This window comes from Cervus canadensis, chromosome 1, assembly GCF_019320065.1.
Source record: "Cervus canadensis isolate Bull #8, Minnesota chromosome 1, ASM1932006v1, whole genome shotgun sequence".
Lineage (NCBI taxonomy): Eukaryota > Metazoa > Chordata > Mammalia > Artiodactyla > Cervidae > Cervus > Cervus canadensis.
In genome coordinates, this window is record NC_057386.1 from 109,002,007 (window position 1) to 109,023,160 (window position 21,154).

The 21,154-nt window shown below is 60.5% G+C and overlaps 2 protein-coding genes across 6 annotated transcripts; one reads left to right on the top strand and one right to left on the bottom strand.

Annotated features, from left to right (window-relative positions):
• The first annotated feature begins 180 nt into the window (after positions 1–180).
• Positions 181–2,313, top strand: DERL3 (derlin 3). Of its 4 annotated transcripts, none has more exons than XM_043434778.1 (7): positions 181–316; positions 457–522; positions 614–687; positions 805–898; positions 1,305–1,500; positions 1,902–2,019; positions 2,111–2,313. In XM_043434778.1, the coding sequence occupies exons 1-6, from the start codon at positions 224–226 to the stop codon at positions 1,994–1,996; spliced, it is 618 nt and encodes a 205-aa protein (XP_043290713.1). In that variant the 5' UTR covers positions 181–223; the 3' UTR covers positions 1,997–2,019; positions 2,111–2,313. The 4 variants fall into 4 exon arrangements, with proteins under 4 accessions (XP_043290713.1, XP_043290687.1, XP_043290697.1 ...); XM_043434752.1 differs by having other exon boundaries at positions 1,902–1,992; XM_043434762.1 differs by having other exon boundaries at positions 192–316; positions 460–522; positions 1,902–1,992.
• A 1,499-nt stretch (positions 2,314–3,812) lies between these two features.
• SMARCB1 (SWI/SNF related, matrix associated, actin dependent regulator of chromatin, subfamily b, member 1) lies at positions 3,813–19,728 on the bottom strand. 2 transcript variants are annotated; one of them, XM_043434739.1, is made up of 9 exons: positions 19,430–19,728; positions 16,023–16,134; positions 14,550–14,679; positions 11,859–11,996; positions 11,089–11,216; positions 10,750–10,916; positions 7,519–7,709; positions 4,371–4,502; positions 3,813–4,133 (listed from the first exon to the last, which is right to left on the bottom strand). In XM_043434739.1, exons 1-9 carry the CDS (start codon positions 19,520–19,522, stop codon positions 4,094–4,096), a joined length of 1,131 nt encoding a protein of 376 aa, XP_043290674.1. In that variant the 5' UTR covers positions 19,523–19,728; the 3' UTR covers positions 3,813–4,093. The 2 variants fall into 2 exon arrangements, with proteins under 2 accessions (XP_043290674.1, XP_043290664.1); XM_043434729.1 differs by having other exon boundaries at positions 15,996–16,134; positions 19,430–19,721.
• Positions 19,729–21,154: the final 1,426 nt, after the last annotated feature.

Genomic DNA, 21,154 nt, shown 5'->3' on the forward strand with positions numbered 1-21,154 from the left:
AGCGTGGGGCCTGCTCATTGGCTCTGAGTCACGCCCCACCCACGCCCCGTCCCGCCTCCGACCCTCCGCTCTCTCTTCCTATTGGCTATATGCCCCAGGGCCCCGCCCTCCAGCCGCGGGCGCGCTCCACCGCAGATGCGGATTGGCTGAAGGCGGATGGGCGGGGCTTGGAGGCGGGTTAAGAGAGCGCGGCGGCCGGACCACGAGTGCCTGGGAAGCGTTCATGGCGTGGCAGGGGCTGGCGACCGAATTCCTGCAGGTGCCGGCGGTGACGCGGACCTACACCGCGGCCTGCGTCCTCACCACCGCCGCCGTGGTGAGCCGGAAGGGCGGGTTGGGGAGCGCTGCCGTGGTTACCGCCTCCGGGGGTTGCCAAGGTTACGAATGGACCTCCCCCCAGCTCCCCCGGGGTGGGTGGGTCGGGGGGCAGTTTCTAAGATTCCCCTGGTTCCGCAGCAGCTGGAACTCCTCAGTCCCTTCCAGCTCTACTTCAACCCACACCTCGTGTTCCGGAAGTTCCAGGTGAGGCCGCCCCGCCCTTTGCACCTGCTGGCCCAACCCCTCCCGCCCAGCGCTGGCTTGACCGCCCCCCACCCCGCCGCACCCCACGCAGGTCTGGAGGCTCATCACCAACTTCCTCTTCTTCGGGCCCCTGGGATTCAGCTTCTTCTTCAACATGCTCTTCGTGTATCCTGCGCCGTGGTGGAGGCGGGAGCGGGGGCAGGGTGGGTACCGGGCGGGAGGCAGCGGGCCCGGGGATGCTGAGCCCCTCCAAGGGGCACGCTTCCTATACCAAAGCCGCAGGTTCCGCTACTGCCGCATGCTGGAGGAGGGTTCCTTCCGCGGCCGCACGGCAGACTTCGTCTTCATGTTTCTCTTCGGGGGCCTCCTGATGACTGTATCCTTCCCGGGCTTGGGGACCTGTGGGTCCGGGCCTGTGTTGGCCCTGGGGCCCTGCTTGAGCGCCGGCCGCAGAGGGAAGGAGTTGCGCCCCGGAGCTGAGAATGCTTTTGAGCGTGCATCACGTGCTCAGCTCCAGGTGCCCCTGTCAAACTCCAGGCCTACAGCCAAAATACCACAGGGCAGGGTGCCCGGGGGCTGAGTCCTGAATGCAGGTAGCCAGGAGGATCTAGGCCTGGGCCCAGGAGCTGGGGTGAGGTGGAGAGGTGGGGCTGATCAGGGGGCTCCTGGAGGCCACGGTTTGGCCTTAGATTGGGAAGTGAAACCAACAAGCTTGAGGGTTCCAGGGGTTTAGGAAGTCAGAGGGGCCCTGGGCAGGGCATGAGACCTTGACTCTGGCCCAGCTGCTGGGGCTCCTGGGTAGCCTCTTCTTCCTGGGCCAGGCCCTCACGGCCATGCTGGTGTACGTGTGGAGCCGCCGCAGCCCTGGGGTGAGGGTCAACTTCTTCGGCCTCCTCACCTTCCAGGCGCCCTTCCTGCCCTGGGCACTCATGGGCTTCTCAATGCTACTGGGCAACTCCATCCTGGTGGACTTGCTGGGTGAGCCTGCTGTTCAGGGAGCCTGCCCCAAGCTGGGTGTGCTGGGCCAGAGCCCTGGTCCTCTCCCTGTCCCCCACCCCTCTTACTCCCTCCTGGCGCCCCCATCCTCCCAGCCCCTCCAACAAGCCAGCCTATCAGTTTTACTTCTTCGAGGCTGACCCATTCGCTGACGCTTGTGTGGGGCCCGACCTGGTGGGGATGGGTGGCTTAGGGTGCCTGCTTCATGGCTCCAGTTCCTCTGATATCCTCAGGGCTGACCTCCTCCCAGGTTCTGCCCACTTCTGGGCCAAGCCTGGCCCCACGCTGGGCCGGCCGGCCGGCCGTGCAGGGCATCGGACACCCGTGCTCTGGGGGCTTCAGAGCTGTGGAGGGTGGCCTCGGCATTGGCGGCTCTCCCACAGGGATCGTAGTGGGCCACGTCTACTATTTCCTGGAGGACGTCTTCCCCAACCAGCCTGGAGGCAAGAGGCTGCTGCTGACCCCCAGCTTCCTGTGAGTGGGGGTCACAGAAGACTTCCTGTGAGCCTTCCCCACCCCCCTCCCCAGATGGCTCTCCACCCCATGGGGGGGACCCTGTCGGCTGCAGCTCAGCGTGGGCCCCTCCCCACAGGAAGCTGCTACTGGATGCCCCAGAGGAGGACCCCAATTACCGGCCCCTCCCCGAGGAGCAGCCAGGACCCGTGCAGCAGTGAGGACGACCTCACCCAGGGCCGGGTCACCCCCCACCCCAACCCCGGCCTGCAACTCAGCTCCCTGTCCTGGAGGCCGGGCCCGGGCCCAGGGCTCCCGCCCTGAATAAACAAGTGACCTGCAGCCTGTCGCCCACAGCACTGGCTCTCCTGCTGCGGCCAGCCTCTCCATGCGGGGCGGGTGCTGCTGGCCGAGAGCCAGGGCCAAGCCTGACCTGCTCTCCGACCCAGCACAGGTGGCACGGCCGGAGGCCCAGAGAGGGTCCAGAACCTGCCCAGTCACCAGCAGAGCTCTGAACTCAGAGGGCAGTCTTGCTGGGGTTCTCATCCTCATACTGTCTGCCTTAATTCAGCTTCCAGTGACGGGGGGGGGCGGTGTCAAATCGCGAGGGCGGGGCCGGGACTGGGATGCTGGGTCATGGGGGCCCTCCGTTGACGCCTCCTTAGGGCCCTCCTGTCCCAAACTAGCAACCCCCAAGGGGACCTCTGCCTCATTTCCCAGCCAGGCTGCTGAAGGATGGGCCAGGTGCAGAAGAGGGCCAGGCCCTTTCTGTGACCCTGAAGCCTGAAGTGTCACGTTTGCAGAGTCCAGTGGCTGAGGCAGAGGCCTCTGGGAAGCTATGCCCCTGCTGTTTGCAGCGGAGGCCCATGGGAGCCTCACCTGGCCCCCAGCTCATGGGCATCAGAGGACCAGTCCACACGGTGGTTTATTCCTGGGTCGGCAGCAGCACCAGTCACCGCCGGCTGTCACGTTCACACATGATAAAAGTACTCGCTGTGGAGTCGGACCTTAATGTTGTCGTGAAACCTCTGGCCCAGCCGTGGGCTCCGTGATGGGTTGGTGGGCGACTAGCAGCATCATCCCCCACTGGCTCTCGGGCTCAGGCCACCTCCTGCTGTGGCCAGAACATCCGCCCCTGCCCCCCGCCTGTGGTGGAGCCCACTGTCCGCAAGGCCAGCTGGGCCTGGACCCACCTCTTTGTTCAGGGCCTTCCGGGGAAACCCCGCTGTCCCCTTGCCCTGGATGGAGGGCAGTGGCTGGAGTACGAGTTCCTAGGATGTGCTCGCGAGACCCCCGAGTCCAGAGGCGAGGCCCGTCTCAGCCCACCCTGCAGCCGGAAACCCTCAGAGCTCTGCTCCCCGCCCCCGCCGCCCCCCATGTGAGGCCCCGCCGTTGGCAGGAGCAGAGCAGTCCTGACCCTCAGCCCTGCTAGCAGCGGAAGGTACAGGGCCTGGGCTCACGGGCTTCATGCGACTGGGCCTGGGTCACCTGCCGGGCCTGGTCCCAGGAGGAAGCCCCCAGGTGCCACCCTGAGCGAGAAGCCCACGCTCCTGGCTGGGGGCGGGCCGGGACTGACAGGCGGCCCTGCCCTCTGCGGCCGCCACCTCCCACCCGCCCGGGACTCCAGGGACTCGCTGAGCTGGGTGGGTGGGGGTGGGAGGGGCGGCCTGCAGGGCTGAGTGAGCCCTGGTCCTGCTCATGGTTGCGGGGGGTGGTGTGGTCCAGGGCGCCCGGGCCCTGCTGAGGCCCAGCTGGGACGTGCACGCAGGAGGGTGAGGGGCCAGCCCGTGCCATGCTGTCCCGTTCTCGGCTCCAGGCCACCACTTTGAAGAAACGGAACAGAACCTGTTGCCTTTTTATTTAGAAAGTGTTGCTCGCCCTGCCAGGGGCTTCTATACAAAAAACAAACACAGCTCAACATGGCCTCTCTTGACCAGAGACGGGCGGTGGGGACTGGGGCTCAGCAGACGGAATGTGTCCCTGGGCGGCAGGGGATCAGGAGGCCCCGGCCCGCTCCTCAGGACGGCCGGGCTGCCCCCGCCTGGTCCCCTCCAAACCAGAAGATGGAGGAGAGGCGGGCCAATCTCCAGACGCTCCCTGGGAGCCAAGCGCTGCGGGGTGGTCACCAGGCTGGGGCCGTGTTGGCCAAACGCCTCATCCGCCTGCGGGAGGGGGAGGGCAGCGACCCCCGGGTCTCTCAGGCAACCGAGCGAGGGGGCAGGAGCCCCCAGCCCCTCCCTCGGTCACTCTGCCGTGTGGGGCCCTGAAGCCGCCCTCTGTCCCACCCCTCTCCCCAGGGGGAGTGAGCCTGGTCTGGGCTGTGGTCAGATCTGCCCGAGTGCTCACATGGGACTGCTTGCCCAGGGCCCTGTCCTGCCTGAAGGGGGCTGGGGCGGCACCTTGTGTTCCGGTCCTGGTCCCGGATCTTCTTCTCCATCTCCGCGTCCGTCAAGGTCTCCAGCAGCGGGCACCACTGATCGGCGTCACCCGTGTTCCGGATGGCGATCTCCACCGTGGGCAGGGGGTTCTCACTGTGGAAGACAGGAGGGGGAGACGGTTCACAGAGCGGCTGCAGGAGAGGCCCCAGAAAGCAGTGTCCACCCCCGCCGCAGGCAGACAGGACGTGGAGTCTGGTTTCTGTGCCCAGCTCCCGACACAGGGCACGCTGCCAACACGGCATCTCCGGGTCTGCATGTGGGGAGGGGTCCACGGGACAGTGCTGTGGACCCAGCCATTCCCAGTGGACCTGCGGGGAGGAGAAGGGCCATTTGCCCCACTCAGCGTCCAGAAGAAAGGAGAGCAAAGGAGTTCATCCACCCAGGAGTGGAGTCCCAGGGCCCCTGCCCTGACCAGTCCGCAGGGGGCCCCTTGGCCCACATCACAGGGGCCCAGAACCCATAAGCCCTGACTGCTCCACCCTGGGGCCCCCAGATGCATGCCGCCCAAGGGCCACCCGCACACCCTCTGGCAAAGTGGACTCAGGGCAGGGGGGTCAGCCTCGGCGAGGCCGCAAAGGCTGGGGATGCCAGTCCAGGTCACCGCCTCTGCCAGGAGAGCTGGGCCAAGCCCACCCAGCGAGCCTCAGCTGCGCCCTCGCCCGCCCTGCCCACACTGGCCTCTGGGCCCTCTCCTCTGGCCTCCCGCTGGGCCACTGGTGCCCGGTCCTCGAGGCTCAGCCCCAAGAATCAGCCTGCTGGGAGCCCCGTGGAGTCAGCCCCGGAGCAGGGAGGGCGGGGGTCCTGGGGGGACAGCACAGGAAAAAACAGGCCCCCGGCCTTCGTTTTAACTCCTCACCTGGAAAATGGGGACAGTGTCCCTGCTGCGAGGGGTTTCAGAGGACCACTACCACTAAACATTCAACACACATCCACTGCGTGAGGGCTGGGGCCCGAGCCGGTGCCCGTAAGTCCCAGGCCAGTGGCTGGGCTGCCCTGGCCGCCCCTGCCAACAGCTGCTCCCCAGCTGGGCGGCTCTGCGGCAGTCCAGAAGCCAGCACCACAGACCCAAACGTCACTCCTCACGTGGCAGGCTCCCAGCTGCCTTCCTCGGGGGCGGCAGACACGAAAGCCACCAAGCCCGCGCTGACAGGAGCAAACACGTCTTCCTCTTAACGTAAACAAGTGCGGGTCCCGGAGGCCCCCTGTTTACCTCCCTCTGGCTCCGGGAAGATTCTGTCCCGGGGGGTTTGTGCCAAACCAAGGGCTGCTCAGGCCAGGCCTGGAAGGAGGGACCTGGAGCCAGGAGCCCACAGTGTGGGGACAGGTGGGCAGACAGCCGCCCACCCGCCTGGGCGTTCAGCTTCCTGGGCCTCAAGGCCGCCTGGGACCCTGCATTCCCACCACCCACCAGGTGCAAGCAGGGAGGCCGTGTGGGAGGAGGCAGAGGGCCCGGAGGGTCATCTTCAATGTGACCTCAGTTTTACAACCTCACAGGTGCAGCAGGCCAGCTGGGAGGCACGGCTGTGCCCACCTGGTAGATGAGAACAAGACTGAGGGAGCAACCACCCCCACACCTCCCCAGCCGGGAGGAGGGGACAAAACTCGGTGTCACCCTCCTGCGTGAGATCAGCTGACTCTGGACAAGGGGCCCAGCCCACTCGATGGGGAAAGGGCGCCGGGACGGGACCCGGCAGGCCACGGTTTCTCAGCTATGACATCAACAGCACAAGCAACCCAAGGCAAAAACAGATAAACTGGACGTCGTCAAAATTAAAACTTTTGTGCCTCAGAGGATGCTGTCATGAATGTGAACTACAAACCCACAAAAAGGGAGAAGATATATGCCTTGTATTTTCAGGTATGTGGTAAGGGACCTGTATCTGGAATGTATAACGAACTCTTGAAAAGTGAGTGTTAGTCACTCAGTCGTGTCCAGCTCTTTGCGACCCCATGGACTGTAGCCCACCAGGCTCCTCTGTCCACGGGATTCTCCAGGCAGGAGTACTGGAGTGGGTTGCCATGCCCTCCTCCAGGGGATCTTCCCAACCCAGGGTTGGAACCTGTGTCTCTCCTGCACTGGCAGGTGGGTTCTTTACCAGTAGTGCCATCTGGGTAGGAAGATCTCCAGGTCCCCTGAATGTCAGAGCAGGGGGCACTTGGCCCAGGCCTGTGAGGGGGCCCCCCTGAGTCCCCCTGCTGCACGGCAGTGAGAGGTGTGTTCTGAGTCAGCCTTGGGGATGAGGGACTTGGGTGTCGATGTCACTCCCAGGACCTCGGGGTCTGCTCTGGGGAGTGAGGCCCCCCAGGCTGGCTCCAGGCCCGCTGGCCTCAGCTCATGAGCCGTGCGTGGACAGGCGCCATGAGCAGGCCTCCCACAGGACTCAGGGCGTGGCCCGGCCCCCGTCTGTGGACGGGAACCCCGGGGCAGCCGGCAGCTGCGGGGGCGCCCCGTGTGGCAGCCGTTCCCTCTCTTGCTCAGAGTTCCAGGAACACGGCAGGCGCTGCCTCCTGGGGTTTCTGGAGAAGCAGCTGAGACACAAACAGCCCCACGTGCTCCCTCAGCTATTCCCCGTCAGGGGTGGTCCCTCGGTAATGGCCTCCACATGGGGACGGTGACAGCTTGAGCAGCCGCATAAAGCCTAACATCCGGTTTGGACACCTCCCTTGGGTGGGGCCTGGGGGACGGGGCTGCCCCGGGCAAGCTCTGCAGGGTCCGGCCACCGGCAACTGGAAGGCACGCCGGGGTCGCGAGGAGCCTGCCCAGGACCCGGGACCCGGGACCAGACCCCTCCCCGCTCTGTGGGCGGCCTGAACGCCACCCCCTCTCCCACGGGGGTGCCTGCTACCCGCTCGCGGACTGAACAAGAGGCGGCAGCAGCGTCTGGACCGCCCTGGGCGGGGGTGGGCAGGCCTGTCTGAGCACGAGTCCAGCAGATGAGCAAGGGTCTCAGCAACGTCGCCACTGGGACAGGGGACGGGAGGAGGTGACACAGGCCGCCAAGCGCACGGGGCGGCCCTCGGTCAGTTGGTACCGAGGCCCCAGGAAGTCCCGAAGGCACCCCCGCGCAGGGGGCGGAGGGCGGCCACCCGTCCCAGTCCCAGCCCCTACCTGAAGGCGTAGGTCTTCTGATGCCAGCTCAGCTGTCCCCGGATGCTGTAGGCGATGGTGGTGACGAACTCCCCGCCCAGCCCCAGCTCGGAGCACAGCTTCAGAGCAAACTTCTCGGGCGAGTTCTCCTTCTCCGACATGTCCCACTCGAACTGGTCCACCAGGGAGATGTTCCCCACGTGGATGTTCAGCTGGCCCGGGAGTGCAGACACGAGCTGGAGCGGCTCCCCTCCGGGGCCAGGCCACACCCACACCGCCCCTTCTCTCCAGAACATCCCCCCTTTTGTTCACGGCCGTGCCCTGGTGCTGCTAGTTGGGGCAAGGAAAATATTTCTCTGAAAAGGGATTAACTACCGAGGAAAATGTGTCAGTAACGGGCTAACTCCCTATACAGAAAGCTTGGATCTGATGGCTTTACTGGTGAATTCTACCAAACATCTCAAGAACTAACACCAATCCTTATCAAATCCTACCAAAAAACTGAAAAGGAAGGAACACTTCATAACTCAGTGCCTCGATACCAAAGCCAGACGAAGATACAACAAGAAAGGAAAGGTATAGACCACACTTATTATGAACATTGATATGAAACCTCAACAGACACTAGCAAAACTACATTCAACAGCACATCAGAATAATTATACACCACTGTGAATGATGTGATGATGACACAAATAAATTATAAAAGGTAGGACTTACTCTGACAAGGCAAGGATGGCTCAGTAAGAAAACTGATCGATGCAATGAACCACTTGAACAGAATGAAGGACAAAAACCACACAGTCATCTCAATAAACGCAGAAAAAAGCATTAGACAAAATTCAACATGCTTTCACGATAAAAGCACTCAATAAGCTAAGAACAGATGGAAACTATATCAACAAGATTAATTCAGTCACAAAAATCACTGTAAGTATTACCCACAATGGTAGAAGACTGGTAACTTTTCCTCTAAGATCAGGAACTAGCTAAAGATACCCGCTCTTGCCACTTTTATTCAATCTAGCGTTGGAATTTCTACTCAGTGCAATTAGGCAAGAAAAATAAACAAAAGGTATCCACCTGGAGAGGAAGAAGTAAAACCGTCTCTGTTCCCAGATGTTAGGATCTTACATGCAGAATTTAAGATGCTAACAAAATACTATTAGAATAAATGAATTCAGCAAGGTAGCAGGATACAAAGTCAATATGCAAAAATCAGCTGCATTTCTATATGCTAACACTGAACAATCTGAAAATGAAAGTATGACGAAATTACAATAACATCAAAAAGAATAAAATACTTAGAAATTAACCAAGGAGATGAAAGACTTGTACAATGAACAATATAAAACACGCTGAAGGAAATTAAAGATATAAATAAATGGAAAAACATCCCACGTCCATGGATTGGAAGACTTAAAATTGTTAAGAATACCCAAGAAAAAAAGAAAGAAAGTTTAGTCGCTCAGTCGTGTCCAACTCTTTGCAACACTATGGACTGTAGCCTACAAGGTTGCTCTGTCCAAAGCAATCTACAAAGCCAATGTAATCCCTATCAAAATCCCAACAGTACTTCTGCAGAAATAGAAAAAAAAAATCTTAAAATTCATATGGAATCTAAGGAAAAGCAAAGGATGTCTGCTCAAAACAATGACGAAAAGAACGACAAAGCCAGAAGACTCACACTTCCTGATTTCAAAACTTACTGCAAAGATACAGTAATGAAAACACTGTGGGACTAACATAAAAACAGAGACACGGACCAATGGGACAGCCCAGAAATAAACTCTCAAATAAGTGGTCAAATGATTTTCAACAAAGATGCCAAGATCATTCAATGAAGGATAGTTTTTGCAACCAATGGTTTTGGGAAAAAAGAACATACACATGCAAAAGAATGAAGTGGGACCCTTACCTAACCCCATATACAGAAATTAACTCAAAATAGAACATATAAATGTAAGAGTTCAATCTATAAAACTCTCAGAAAAACATAGAGTAAAGCTTTATGACTTTGGATTTGGCAGTGATTTCTCAGATATGACGTCAAAGGCATAGGCGATAAGAGAAAAAACAAACTGGACTTCACCAAAATAAAAAACTTCTATGCATCAAAGGACACTATCAACAACATAAAAAGGCAACCCATGGAAAGGAAGAAAACCTCTGCAAATCACACTATCTGAAAACAGATCACTATCTGTAAGATACAGGGAACTGAGAAAACAAGAAAACAACAAAACCCGGACTCAAAAAAGGGAAGGACTTCAGCAGACACAGAAGACAAACAAACGGCCAACAGGGTCACTAATCAGCCAGGAAAGGCCCACAAAGGTTCATGTCCAAAGCTATGGTTCTTCCAATAGTCCTGTAGATGTGAGAGTTGGACCATAAAGAAAGCTGAGCGCCAAAGAATTGATGCTTTTGAACTGTGGTGTTGGAGAAGGCTCTTGAGAGTCCCTTGGACTGCAAGATCCAACCAGCCGATCCAAAAGGAGATCAGTCCTGAATATACATTGGAAGGACTAATGCTGAAGCTGAAGCTCCAATACTTTGGCCACCTGATGCGAAGAACTGACTCATCGGAAAAGACCCTGATGCTGGGAGGGATTGGGGGCAGGAGGAGAAGGGGATGACAGAGGATGAGATGGTTGGATGGCATCACCGACTCAATGGACATGAGTTTGGGCAAACTCCAGTTGGTGATGGACAGGGAAGCCTGGCGTGCTGCAGTCCATGCGTCCCAAATAGTTGGACTGGGAGATTGAACAATAACAAATCAACAGGGAAATGCAAGTCAAACTCACAGTGAGATACTGTTCACCACCAGGCAGGCCTTCTTGAGGGGGGCAGGTGGATCCCTCTTCTCATAACGTCCCCCAGGACTGTGGGGGCTGCTGAGACAGCATGGGATGTGCTTGGCCCAGCCTGCCCATGGCAAGAGTGGCAGTGTGCCCGCCGCACTGTGCCCTTCGTTGCTCTGCCGTTAGCTGGGTCACTCCTGGTACCACCCAGCTTCTGCTCCACACCTGGCAAGGCTGCAGCAGCACCCAGACACGCCCAGAATGTGATGCCCTCCTCAAAGTCAGCCCGTGCCCTTCCTGGGATAAGCTGCCCGAGAGACAGCTTTCCAGAGCTCTGCCCCACAGCACGGACCCCAGAGAGGCTCCTGTCGAGGCCTCCACGCACCTCTGCACCTCGAAAGCCCGGAGGACAAGGCAGGCCAGCTGTAGGCAAGCAGTCGCCTACCTTGATGATAACGCGCTGGTCTGATTGGTCTTCCAGGATGCTGTCCGTGGGGTAGGACTCGATCTGCTGTCTGATGGCGGAGGCGATCGCCGGCACGAACGTCAGAGGGTTCAGATCCAGGTCATCACAGAGAATCTCTGAGAACATCTCCGGGGTCATCAGCTTCTCTGAAACGAAGATGGAGGGGGGATTGCAGGGGGGGGATTGCTGGTCGATTGCAGGGCCTACAGTCAGCGCACTCAGCCCTGGCCTCCTCTGCCAACCCCCTGGGTGATGACGGGACCCCCCGAAGCCACGCAGACAGGGCTGGGTGCACGCCAGCCAGGGCAGCAGACGGACCATTCATGTTCCAGGTGAAGGCGTCCCGCAGCTTCTGCCCGTCAATCTCCATGTCCAGTCGGATGGGGACCAGCACCTCGGGCTGGGACGCGTTCTCGTGGATCACGGCTGGGTCGTGGTCGTCGAAGCTGGAAGGGAAGTGGCCGCATGCTCAGCAATGTGGGCTGGGTCCCTGTGCCCAGGGCCTCCCTCTCTGTACCACTGGTCACCGAGACCTGCCCAGAGAGGACCCGTCCGCTACGGGCTGAGCCAGCAGACAGGGCCGGCGGGGGTCCACGCGGGGCAGGAAGGGAGGTGCCGACTCGGGCAGTGGGACAAGCTCAGACATTCCCTGCAGGAAGAGAGGTTTAAGCCCCAGAGCAGGCAGGATTCTCCCAGCAGCTTTGGGGAGGAAAGGGTATGTCCAGAAGAGGAAACCCTGGAACAAATGCCAAGGGACAGGAGGGTCGAGAAGCCTCTGGCAGAGCAGTGAAGGAGGGGTGCTGACTGGGTGGGGGGCAGGGGGGATGCTGGGGGAGCCTCGGCAGCCAAGCGCCCAGGGCTCTCCACCTGCAGCCTGGACCCCGAGGGAGCCCCAGACAGCTCCGCACTCCGCCTGCCCTTTAGGATGGGGAAGAGGGCGAGACGGGGGTGGCGGGAGCAAGGAAACCAAGCGCGCCCCCTTAGACCCAGGGGTGAGCACCGCTGTCCGAGAACGCAGGGGCGCCGGTAACGGGCAAACAACGGGAACAGCCCGTGTGCGGGAGGGCCGCGTGGTCGAGGGCCCTCACCAGAGCGGGAAGGTCCTCTTCTTGTCACGGCCCATGCGGTTCCTGTTGATGGTGGTGGAGCAGGGCACGGCGTCTAGGTGGTGCGAGCTGTTGGGCAGGGTGGGCACCCACTGGCTGTTCCTCTTGGCCTTCTGTTCCCTGGGAGACACGGACACCACTCTGCTCAGCCTACGGGCCAAAAGCCGCTCCCCAGCCGCCAGGTCGTGGCCAGTGGATGCCTGCTGCGCCCCTGCTGGGCCCAGGCCCCCGCGGAACCTCTGTGCGCCCAGCTCCGCGGGTGGCTATTCCCCAGGCTCCCAGTGGCACCTGCTCAGGGTCACCAGGGTTAGGGGAGGAGGAGAGGGCACGGGCCCTGGCCCAGTCTGTGAGCTGTCACCCCGTGCTACGTGCTGGGCTGGGCTGGGCACTCAGTAAAGAGAGTCAGGGTTCACGGGGGGCGGGGGTGGGGGTGGAGGGCAGATTTCCAGAAGAGCCCCGAGGGCGGCAGGGAGGAGGCCCGGGTCAATGTTTGGGCAGGGGGCCAGGGTTGGAGACAGAGAGAGGGTCCCGACTCTGGGGGGAGGCGGGGGTCCTGCACTCGGCAGGAGGCTGGTTGTCCCTGGGGGTTTGCAGCAGGCACACTCTCAATCAGGCTGTTATTTCAGATGTTCAGTCCAGCCTGAGACAGGCTGGGTAGCGCCTCTGGCCTCCGGGCCTTCAGGGATGGGGAGATACTCTAGAAGGCGAGACTCAAAGTAACTCAAAGAACTCGCGTCCCACAGGGGGAGCCCTTCTCTCCGGTTTACAAGGGGCATTTGCTAGGAAGAAAATACCGAAGGCTGTTTTGAGCTGAGGCTCCCGGGCTGGGCTGCCTGTCTGCGAGACCGCTCGTAACCCTGGGCCGCGTCCCCGGTGACCCAGGGAGCAATCAGCGCAGCGACTGCACCACTCACCTCTGCAGCCCCGCCCCACCACCGTCACCATCGGTGACGTCCGCCTGGCTTCTCGCTAAGACAGCGCCCTTCCAGGATGGGGGGCGGAGGGAGAGGCGGTGGCCTTTTCACTCCTCTTCTGCAGCTGGGGCCCCTCACACCCCAGGCCCAGGCCCCACACCCCACACCTGGGCCCAGGAGCGCCCCTTGGGGTGGGGTAGGGAGGGATCCACACACCAAGGGGGGCCACACCAGAGACCTGGGGAAACAGGGGACCGGGGCTAATGCGGGCAGGACCAAGAGCTGAGGCGCCGAGACGGGGTCCCCGCCACGGGCCACCTGGCTGGCGGTTTCTATCCAGGCCTCACTCAGGCCAGGTGCCTGCCATTTCTGGGTAGGACCTGCGAGGCTGGATCCTCTGTAACTTCCATGGGCGAAACGGGCGCGCAGGGCCCGTGTGCGCAGCATGGGCATGGACCACCACACCTTTCCCGATTGAGTCTCCAGCCAGAGCTGTCACCCAGGTCCCCCCAGGCCAGGCCAGCCACCCCCCCCCCCCCGGCAGCAGCCTCTCGTATCCGGACCGAGGCTGCCTGGCTGACCCCTCCTGCCTGATGGCCTCAAGTGGACAACGCAAGTCATGTCGCAGCACGCGAGGGGATGACACAGCGCCACGCGGGGTCCGGGCATCTGAGTCCCACCACTCAGCCTCCCTTCTGTTGCAGAGAGGTCTGTCCAAGAGCCCGTGCCCGACCTGGCCGGTGTTGGGGAGGGGGCGTGCCACCCCTCCTGCGGGGCTGGCTGGGTGCTGGGCAGGCGCCTCCTTACCGTGGGGCCCACCGGGGGCTTTCCTGCAGCCCTACCGCCGCCCAGCACTTCTCACTGCCCAGTAACGGGGCTACTGGCCTAGCGCTCTCCCTCAAGTGATGGGCTCCACCAGGAGTGTTCACTGCCCACACAAGGTTCCCGGCTGGCGTGTGCGGATCTCAAAGCCCCACCCACGTGCACGTAATCGCCTCCGGTGACTACTCTAGGGAAGCCCAGCTAACCCTCCATCCTCATCACACCACCGGGGCGAGAAAAGTAATCTGCAACGCTCACGTCTACAACGGGCCAGGCCGTGAGCACACCACCTTCTTCAGGGGGTTGTGGGGTGGGGCGGGTGGTTAGAAAAACAATCCGACGGTGCAGTTAGGAGAAAACCTGGAAGTTCAGGACGGCCCTTGTTGACGGTGTAAAGTACTTCACTGGGGCTGAGAGGAATGGGCCGGAGATCCAAAGGAGGCTGAGGCCACCGCAGCGCCTGGCGCAGAGCAGCCACGGTGCAGAGTGGCCGAGTGAGTGAGCTCCCTCCCCGCTTCTTTATGCTGCCGGCTATGTCTATTTTTACTCTGCATTTTAGAAATGATGCCCAAGGACACTCACCATTCCCCGTGTGTCCACTCCACACCCTTTATCTACTTATCCATTAGCGTGTCCAAGTTTTGCTGATAAGTCTGAATGAATGAACACTACCCATAAGCAACAACGTTCCCATGACCTTCGCCTGTTTAACTGGGAACATAAACGTGCTTTCAAAGGACCTGAGTTTCTATGTTCAAAACCATTGTGTGTTTCTTTTGGGAGTGGACCTAGGCCACTGATTGTTCTGCCTTTCAAAGCATTCTTAACAACTCTCCAGAACCCAGGGCTTGGCTTACATTTCTTAGAAATTCCAAAGACAGACACTTGGAAACTTGGCGAAGACGGCCTGTGAGCACAGTGGGGGCCGGCGGGGTACCTGAGGTAGGTGGGGGGCTCGGTGCTGATGGACACGGCTTTGTACTTCTCATCGTTGCCGTCCAGGATCTCCTCCACCTCGGAGGCTTTCAGCAGGGTCACGCTGGTGGCCAGGGTCGTGTATCCATGATCTGCAACCAGAGACAGGGCTGCGGTCAGCCCGCGGGCGGGCGGCTGGCAGGAGCAGCCAGGAGATGCAGCACACCAAGGTCCTCACATGCAGGAGGTGGGGGAAGCGGCTGTGGACCTCACGACTGCCCGATGCTGGCCTCTTCCAAAGGGGCGGCCTGGACCCTGGCTTTCTCCAGAGGCCCTGCTGGGCCGCCTGCCTGGGCTTCAGCCACAGGGCCTCTGGGGACAGGAGGGCTCCAGAGTGAGCGGCCGGCAGGAAGAGGTCTGACACCGCTACAGTCCACGACACAAAGCAAGGTGGAGATGGGATGAGGGATGAGAAAGACTTTTCTTTTAAAACAAGAGCCCAGGGAGCTGGAAAGAGCTGCGGCACACACAACGCGAACTCCTGGCCCTGGCGTCAGCGGCCCTGGGAGCTCGAGTTCTTGGCAGGCCGACCACAGCCTGCCTAGGGAGCCGGGTGGCGCTGGGGGGTCAGGGGAAGGCGGCTCCCCAGCGAGCGGGAGGCCCGGGATCGCCAAGGCTCGCCAGGGGCAAGCGCAGCTGGGGGCGCAGGGTTAGTGACCGGCGCTGCTCCTGGCGTAGGAGGGCCAGGGAGGGGCTGAAAGGTCACAGCGGTGCGTGGACAAGAGGCTCCGGCTCCTGCGTTAAAAGAACGCGGTGGACAGACCACAGCAGCGCCACAGACACACCCACACCGGACGGACTGCCGAGCGTGCGCGCGCACACACACAGCCACGTGTGCACAAGAGCGCGCGCGCGCACACACACACACACACACACACATGCGCGCGCGCGGCACGGGCCGGGTCCACCAGGGCACCTTGGTGCCCGGGCCGGAGGTGGCGCCCCGTGGCCCCAGGCGCACACAGCACGGAGCAAACATGCACACGAGCGACTGCTAGCGGACCGGCTGCCAGATCAGGTGCCACGCGATGGATTGGGGGGGGACGGGGGGGGGGGCGGGGAGCGAAGCGGTGAAAGCCCGGAGCGGGGCGGGGCCGGGGCCGCCCCACCGCCCGGGCGCATGGAGGGTGAGGATGGCGCACGCCCGCGGATGGCATAGCATCACAGCAATCCTAAAACGTTTTCAGACCAGCGTGTCTTCACCACGCCCGCTCCCCGCCGGGCATCCCCTGACCCCGAGCACCCTGAGCGAGGACCGTCACCTGCACCGGGGCCTCCCGCCCCCTCCCGGGACGCTGCGCCACGCTGAGGTCAGGGCTGCGTGAAGACGCGCCGGGTGAAAGCGTTTTCTCTCCAGGACATAAGCAGTGGTTCTGAAACAGGTTTACAAACCCTCGTGAAGACGCACCCTTGGTGTTAGGTTTTGTTTTTTTACCATGTGACGACGCAACTATTTTCTTCCTCTCTTCCACAGTGGCTAGTCGCCTCCAGAGCGAGGGGTATCTCTTGTACAGAGAACCTCGGAACATACGGAGGTAGTTTCCCACCTAGGGGTAAAGTGAGAAGGCTCGTTAAGAGGGCCAGGGCTCCTCGGGGCAGGGCAGGACCCTGGCGCCGAGGCTCTGCTGCCTCGGTGACACAAAGACCACGCGCGGCCCCGCGCTGGGCTCCGAGGAGCAGCCAAAGCCCGTTCTGCTGACATCAGGGGTTCCGCAGCAGCGAAGGTCTGGCCCGCTGGCAGGGGTAAGCTCTGCCTCCCGACGACAGCGCCAAGTTCAGGAAGGGCCAAGCAGACTCTGGTGAGACACGGCCCCCGGGAGCTCCCCGAGAAGCTCTGACTTTGCACTAAGCATCTCTAGCGCAGTCCAGAAATGTAAGGCCTCTCTTCCTTTTATCTTAAGACTGATATTTTTACGACGTAATAAAGGCCAAAAAGGGCTTTTAATTTTAGACAGATGCAGGATAATTTCCCCCCGTGGCCTTTGCTGCTTTGTTTAGTAACAAAATTCAAACCAGAAATACCAAAGGAATTTTCCAAAGAGTTTCAAAAGCGCTTATCAGCAATCACTAGATTGCTGCAGACATCATCACTGCCCCAAACAATAGTCTGCCTGTGCCAGATACTCAAAAGTACAACTTACTTGACGAAAACAAATCTAGTCCTAACGTTTTTACCAAGAAACTCCATTGCTTCACTGACTTTTCAGAAACAACCACTCGGTCACGTGGCGGGGGACAGTCGCTGGACTGGCTGCTGGCTCCTTCTGCGACTGGGCAACACTTCCTTCCCTTGGTCTCCCTACTCCTCTTGTCAAATGTTCATCGACTGTAAAGTTCACCCCACGAAGGGCCCACTTCTGCTATTTTCCCACGTACCTACCCCATTATAGCATTTTTCTTTTTTACAGTTTCTCCATTTTTCATGAATTTAGAGATTTACACAACCAGGGCTGCTGAACGGCGTGAGAGAAGGTGGCCACAGGGTCCCTCCTGCTCCCCGCCGCAGGTACAGGCCCTTGTGAGTTATCTGGCTTGAGCGTGGTTACCATCCGGGGGTAAACACAAGTGTTTCCAGTAGGTTTTTGACAAGACACGACCCTAATGCCCCCACTGCCACCGTGCAGGTCCTGCAGACCTCCCAGCCTCCTAGGCCCTTCCTGAGGTCCCTTCGGAACTTAGGAGACTCGGTCTACCCCCCTGGGTTTTCCCTGCACCAGCCTTTGCCCCCTCTGGACCCGGCTTTCCCAAATGGAAAACGAGGGTGTGGGTGTGGAGGCCCCCGGCTCCTCTCAGCTGTGCCTCTGCGTGGTGATGACGGCTGCCCGTGCGGAGGCAGGACTGTGGCAGCTGTGGACGCCCTCCCAAGGCGGCTACCCCCGACGGGTGTGGGGCACTGCGGGCACTGCTCCGCCCGGCGCACCTCTCGGAAACCAGGGCCTGCTGTTTGCCCAGGGCAACCGGCCCGGGGGCCAAGCACCGCTCCTGTCAGAGGAGCTGCTGGCTGCGAGTAGACGCCACTTTAGCCCTGGACCCTGCCCAGGCCTCCTGAGGTTTGAATATTGTAAAGTCAGGCCCCAGATGGCAACTGCCTCTCCCTCCTGCTGTCTGGTCTCTATAAACTGCATCTCGGGACAAGTCTTCTCACTCACCAGGGCTGAAACAGAAGACTGCAGTTATCTTCCTCGAATCTAAGATGTGCTACAGGGCAGGTCGCAGAAACTGTCTAGCCTAAGCATCTCATTAGATACCTGAGACGTGCCGTGGATGCCAAATTGGAGCCAGGACACCTCACGTTCTGCCCACTGGCCCAATAAATGCAAGCTTGATTTTCAAAAGTGCAACTGACTCAGAGTCAACGCTAAACCCACTGCTCTTCCTGCCCATTAGATCGGGTGAAGGTTTCTTTAATCAACCTGCCGGTCACCACATGCCGCCTCTGTGCCCTCAGGCTGGCGAAGACCTTTCTGAGCTACGGCATGTGGCAGGCAGTGGCGCCTCTCAGTACGGCCAGCTGTCAGGTGGGGCGTTTCTGTGATGATGTGAAAATACATTGCATCTGGCCCCCTGTGTTTTATAAAAACTGGTAGGAAAGGAAACGCAGAAAGTTCTGATGCTCCTGACAACACAGGTCTCATAACTCAATACAAGTCAGACAAGCCCCAAGGAGTCACAGGGAATCCCGAAAGCCTCGTTAGGTGTGATCATCATGAGGCTTAATTCATTCGCAGGGTATTCAATCGTGAAGAGGGAAGAAAAGTTGTAAAAAAAAAGAGAAAAAAAGACTGAAATGCATAATACTGAAAACTGCTGCTAGAAGCAAGCACTGGCGTTTGTAACTGCTTTAACTCCCGAGACCCGCACTGGCCTCGCTACAGAAGGGAGGCACTACTGCTCAGTACTTGCACATCTGAACTGCGGATCCGTAATTTAAAAATTGCAGATTTGTACACACACGCACAAACCGGAGACTGCCAAAGGTTGAGGAATACTGGCAGAACTTAAGATACTTGGTGCACCAAGTATATACCAGTGAGAGTCAGTCACCCGGATGACTTAACGGCGTGCTGAAAGGTCACCTTTTAGGTACGGATGAAGGGGTTCTAGGCTCGTTCCCTTGCACTAACTCGGAGTTAGTTCAAGATATCCGAAGTGCCATGTGCCTCCCATTTGCGGATGGATCTAGCCCGGGGCCCTGGCCATCCAAAATCAAGTATCGTCCTCCCAACCTGTCTTCTCACTGATAATGGAAGATCAGAACGCCCAGCCACCCACCCCAAAATCAAAGAACACCAAGCGGGTGAGCCCCCACTAAGCTCGGTGTCTCGAATCAGCGGCTTCAGGATTTCAGCTGCGGCAATGAGGGAGGGAGGGAGAGCGAGAGGGAGGGAGAGTGCGAGGGGTCCGACGCCTCGCCCCGTGTGCCGCAAGAGACAACCCAATACCCCGTTTCTGTACATCCGTCTGGAGCTGTGGAACTCAGAGCGGACCCGGGGCCACCGCGACCCCCGGGGCCCTGGCCACGCGGCGTGGGACACGGGTGGGCGTACCCAGACGGCCAGGCGCGGGGCGGGGCCTGCTCGATCACGCCCGCGATAGGCCCCGCCCCCGCCCCGCCCGCCGCGTCCCTCCGGGATATTGGTGGGCGTGCCCAGGGCCCGGGGCGGGGCCTTTCTCGACCACGCCCCAACAGGCCACGCCCCACCGCGCCCGGCCGCGCACGCGCACGCAGGCCCTCCGCGATGAATGGAGACGCGCGTTCCCGGCGCGGAGACCCGCCCCGAGGCTCCCGCGGGAACCGGGCCGGCCGAGAGGCCCGGAGGGCAAGGACGCGCCGCGGGCTACCTCAGAGCCGATCATGTAGAACTCTCCGTCGTCTTCCAGCTGGAACTTGACGGGCTTCTGCCCGAAGGTCTTGCTCAGCGCCATCATCATCATTGCGGCGGCAGAGGCGGGCGGCCACGGCCGGGCTGCGAGGATCGGGAGGGCCGAGGCGGGGCCGGGGGCGCTCCTAGCCCGGGGAAGCTGACGCGGGAGGCGAAGGGCGGGCCGGGCCGGGGGCGCTCGCGCCGCCGCTGGGCTTCGCCGCCGCCGCCGCCACCACAGACGACGAGCAGGCCGCCCTCAGTGCGCAGGCGCGGGCGTTGACGCTGACGCGCGCGCTGCCGCTGCCGCCTCCCGGACAAAAGGGCCGGGCGCGCCCCCGCGGGCCCCTTAAAGGAGCCTCGGCCGGTTTCTCGGCCTTCCCGGCCGCCTCCCAAGTGGAGGTACCTGGGAAGGCCGCTAACGGGTAGAAATAGCAGCCGCGGCCCTGACTCGGGCGGCGCCCTTCCCCGTCTCACAGCCGGAGCTGGAACGCTGCCCCGGTGAGGAGGAACGAGGCGAGGCCCGGAAGGCCGGGAGGAAGCCGCAGGCGCCCGTGCCTCAGTTTCCCCGCCCGGAGGACGCTGTGCGGCAGAGCACACGGGCGGGCCCAAGGACCAGTATCTCATCTCCGGGCCACCCCCCCACCCTCCGTTCCTGTGGCTCGGGGGATGGGGTGACCATGGGCAGAGTACCGGGCTTGGCAGGATTCCTAGGCCCAGCCGGCGTTTGCTTTGCCTGGTGCTGCCGCTGAGAGCTGGGGAGGAGCGAACGTCCCCATCCCCTCCTTAACTCTGTGCCCAGTGCCTCCCGACAGCCCTGCCCGACACACAGGAAGGCACCCGTGTATCCGGTGGAACAGTGCAGTAGGTCAGAAACGGCCCACTGCTGACCGCTGCCTATGCCAACATCTGACACATGGCAGCTATGAGAGGTGCCGCTCTGAGCATCCATGTAGGACTCTGTGTGTGTGTGTGTGTGTGTGTGTGTGTGTGTTCTCAGTCCTGTCTCTTTGCACCCTATGTGCTGTAGCCTGCCCAAGCAAGAATACTGGAGCAGGTTGTCATTCCCTTCTCGAGGGGATCTTCCCCGCCCAGAGACTGAACCTAGGTCTCTTGCATTGCCTGGTGGCTCAGATGGTAAAGAATCTATCTGCCTGCTATGCGGGAGACCTGGGTTGGGAAGATCCCCTGGAGAAGGAAATGGCAACCCACTCCAGTACTCTTGCCTGAAAAATCCCATGGACAGAGGAGCCTGGTAGGCTACAGTCCATGGGGTCGCAAAAGAGTCGGACACGACTGAGCAACTTCACTCACTCCTGCATCGCAGGCGGATCCTTGGCTTTTTGAGGGTGCCAGGCAAGTAGATCTCAGAGAGTGAGGAGTCAGGCAAGGTAACCTTGAGTTTGGTTCTGTGTCCTGACAGTGGCAGGATCGGGAAAGGTGAGCAGCACTTGCTGGACGATGGTCTGAGAGGCCGCTGGGGAAGTGGGGAGCAGACTGTGAAGCCACTGTAGGCATTCAAGTAGGACAAGATGGGGCAGGGGGAGCCCTAAACGTGACACCCAGCCCCGAGGACCAGGGGACTGAGCGGGTCCCCAGCCAAGCCTCCCAACTCGCTGGTCCAGTTCCACCCCTATCCTGGCCTTGCACTCACAGAGACACCCCAGGCAGGCAGGTAGAAAATGACCGTGTTTAATGACAGTCA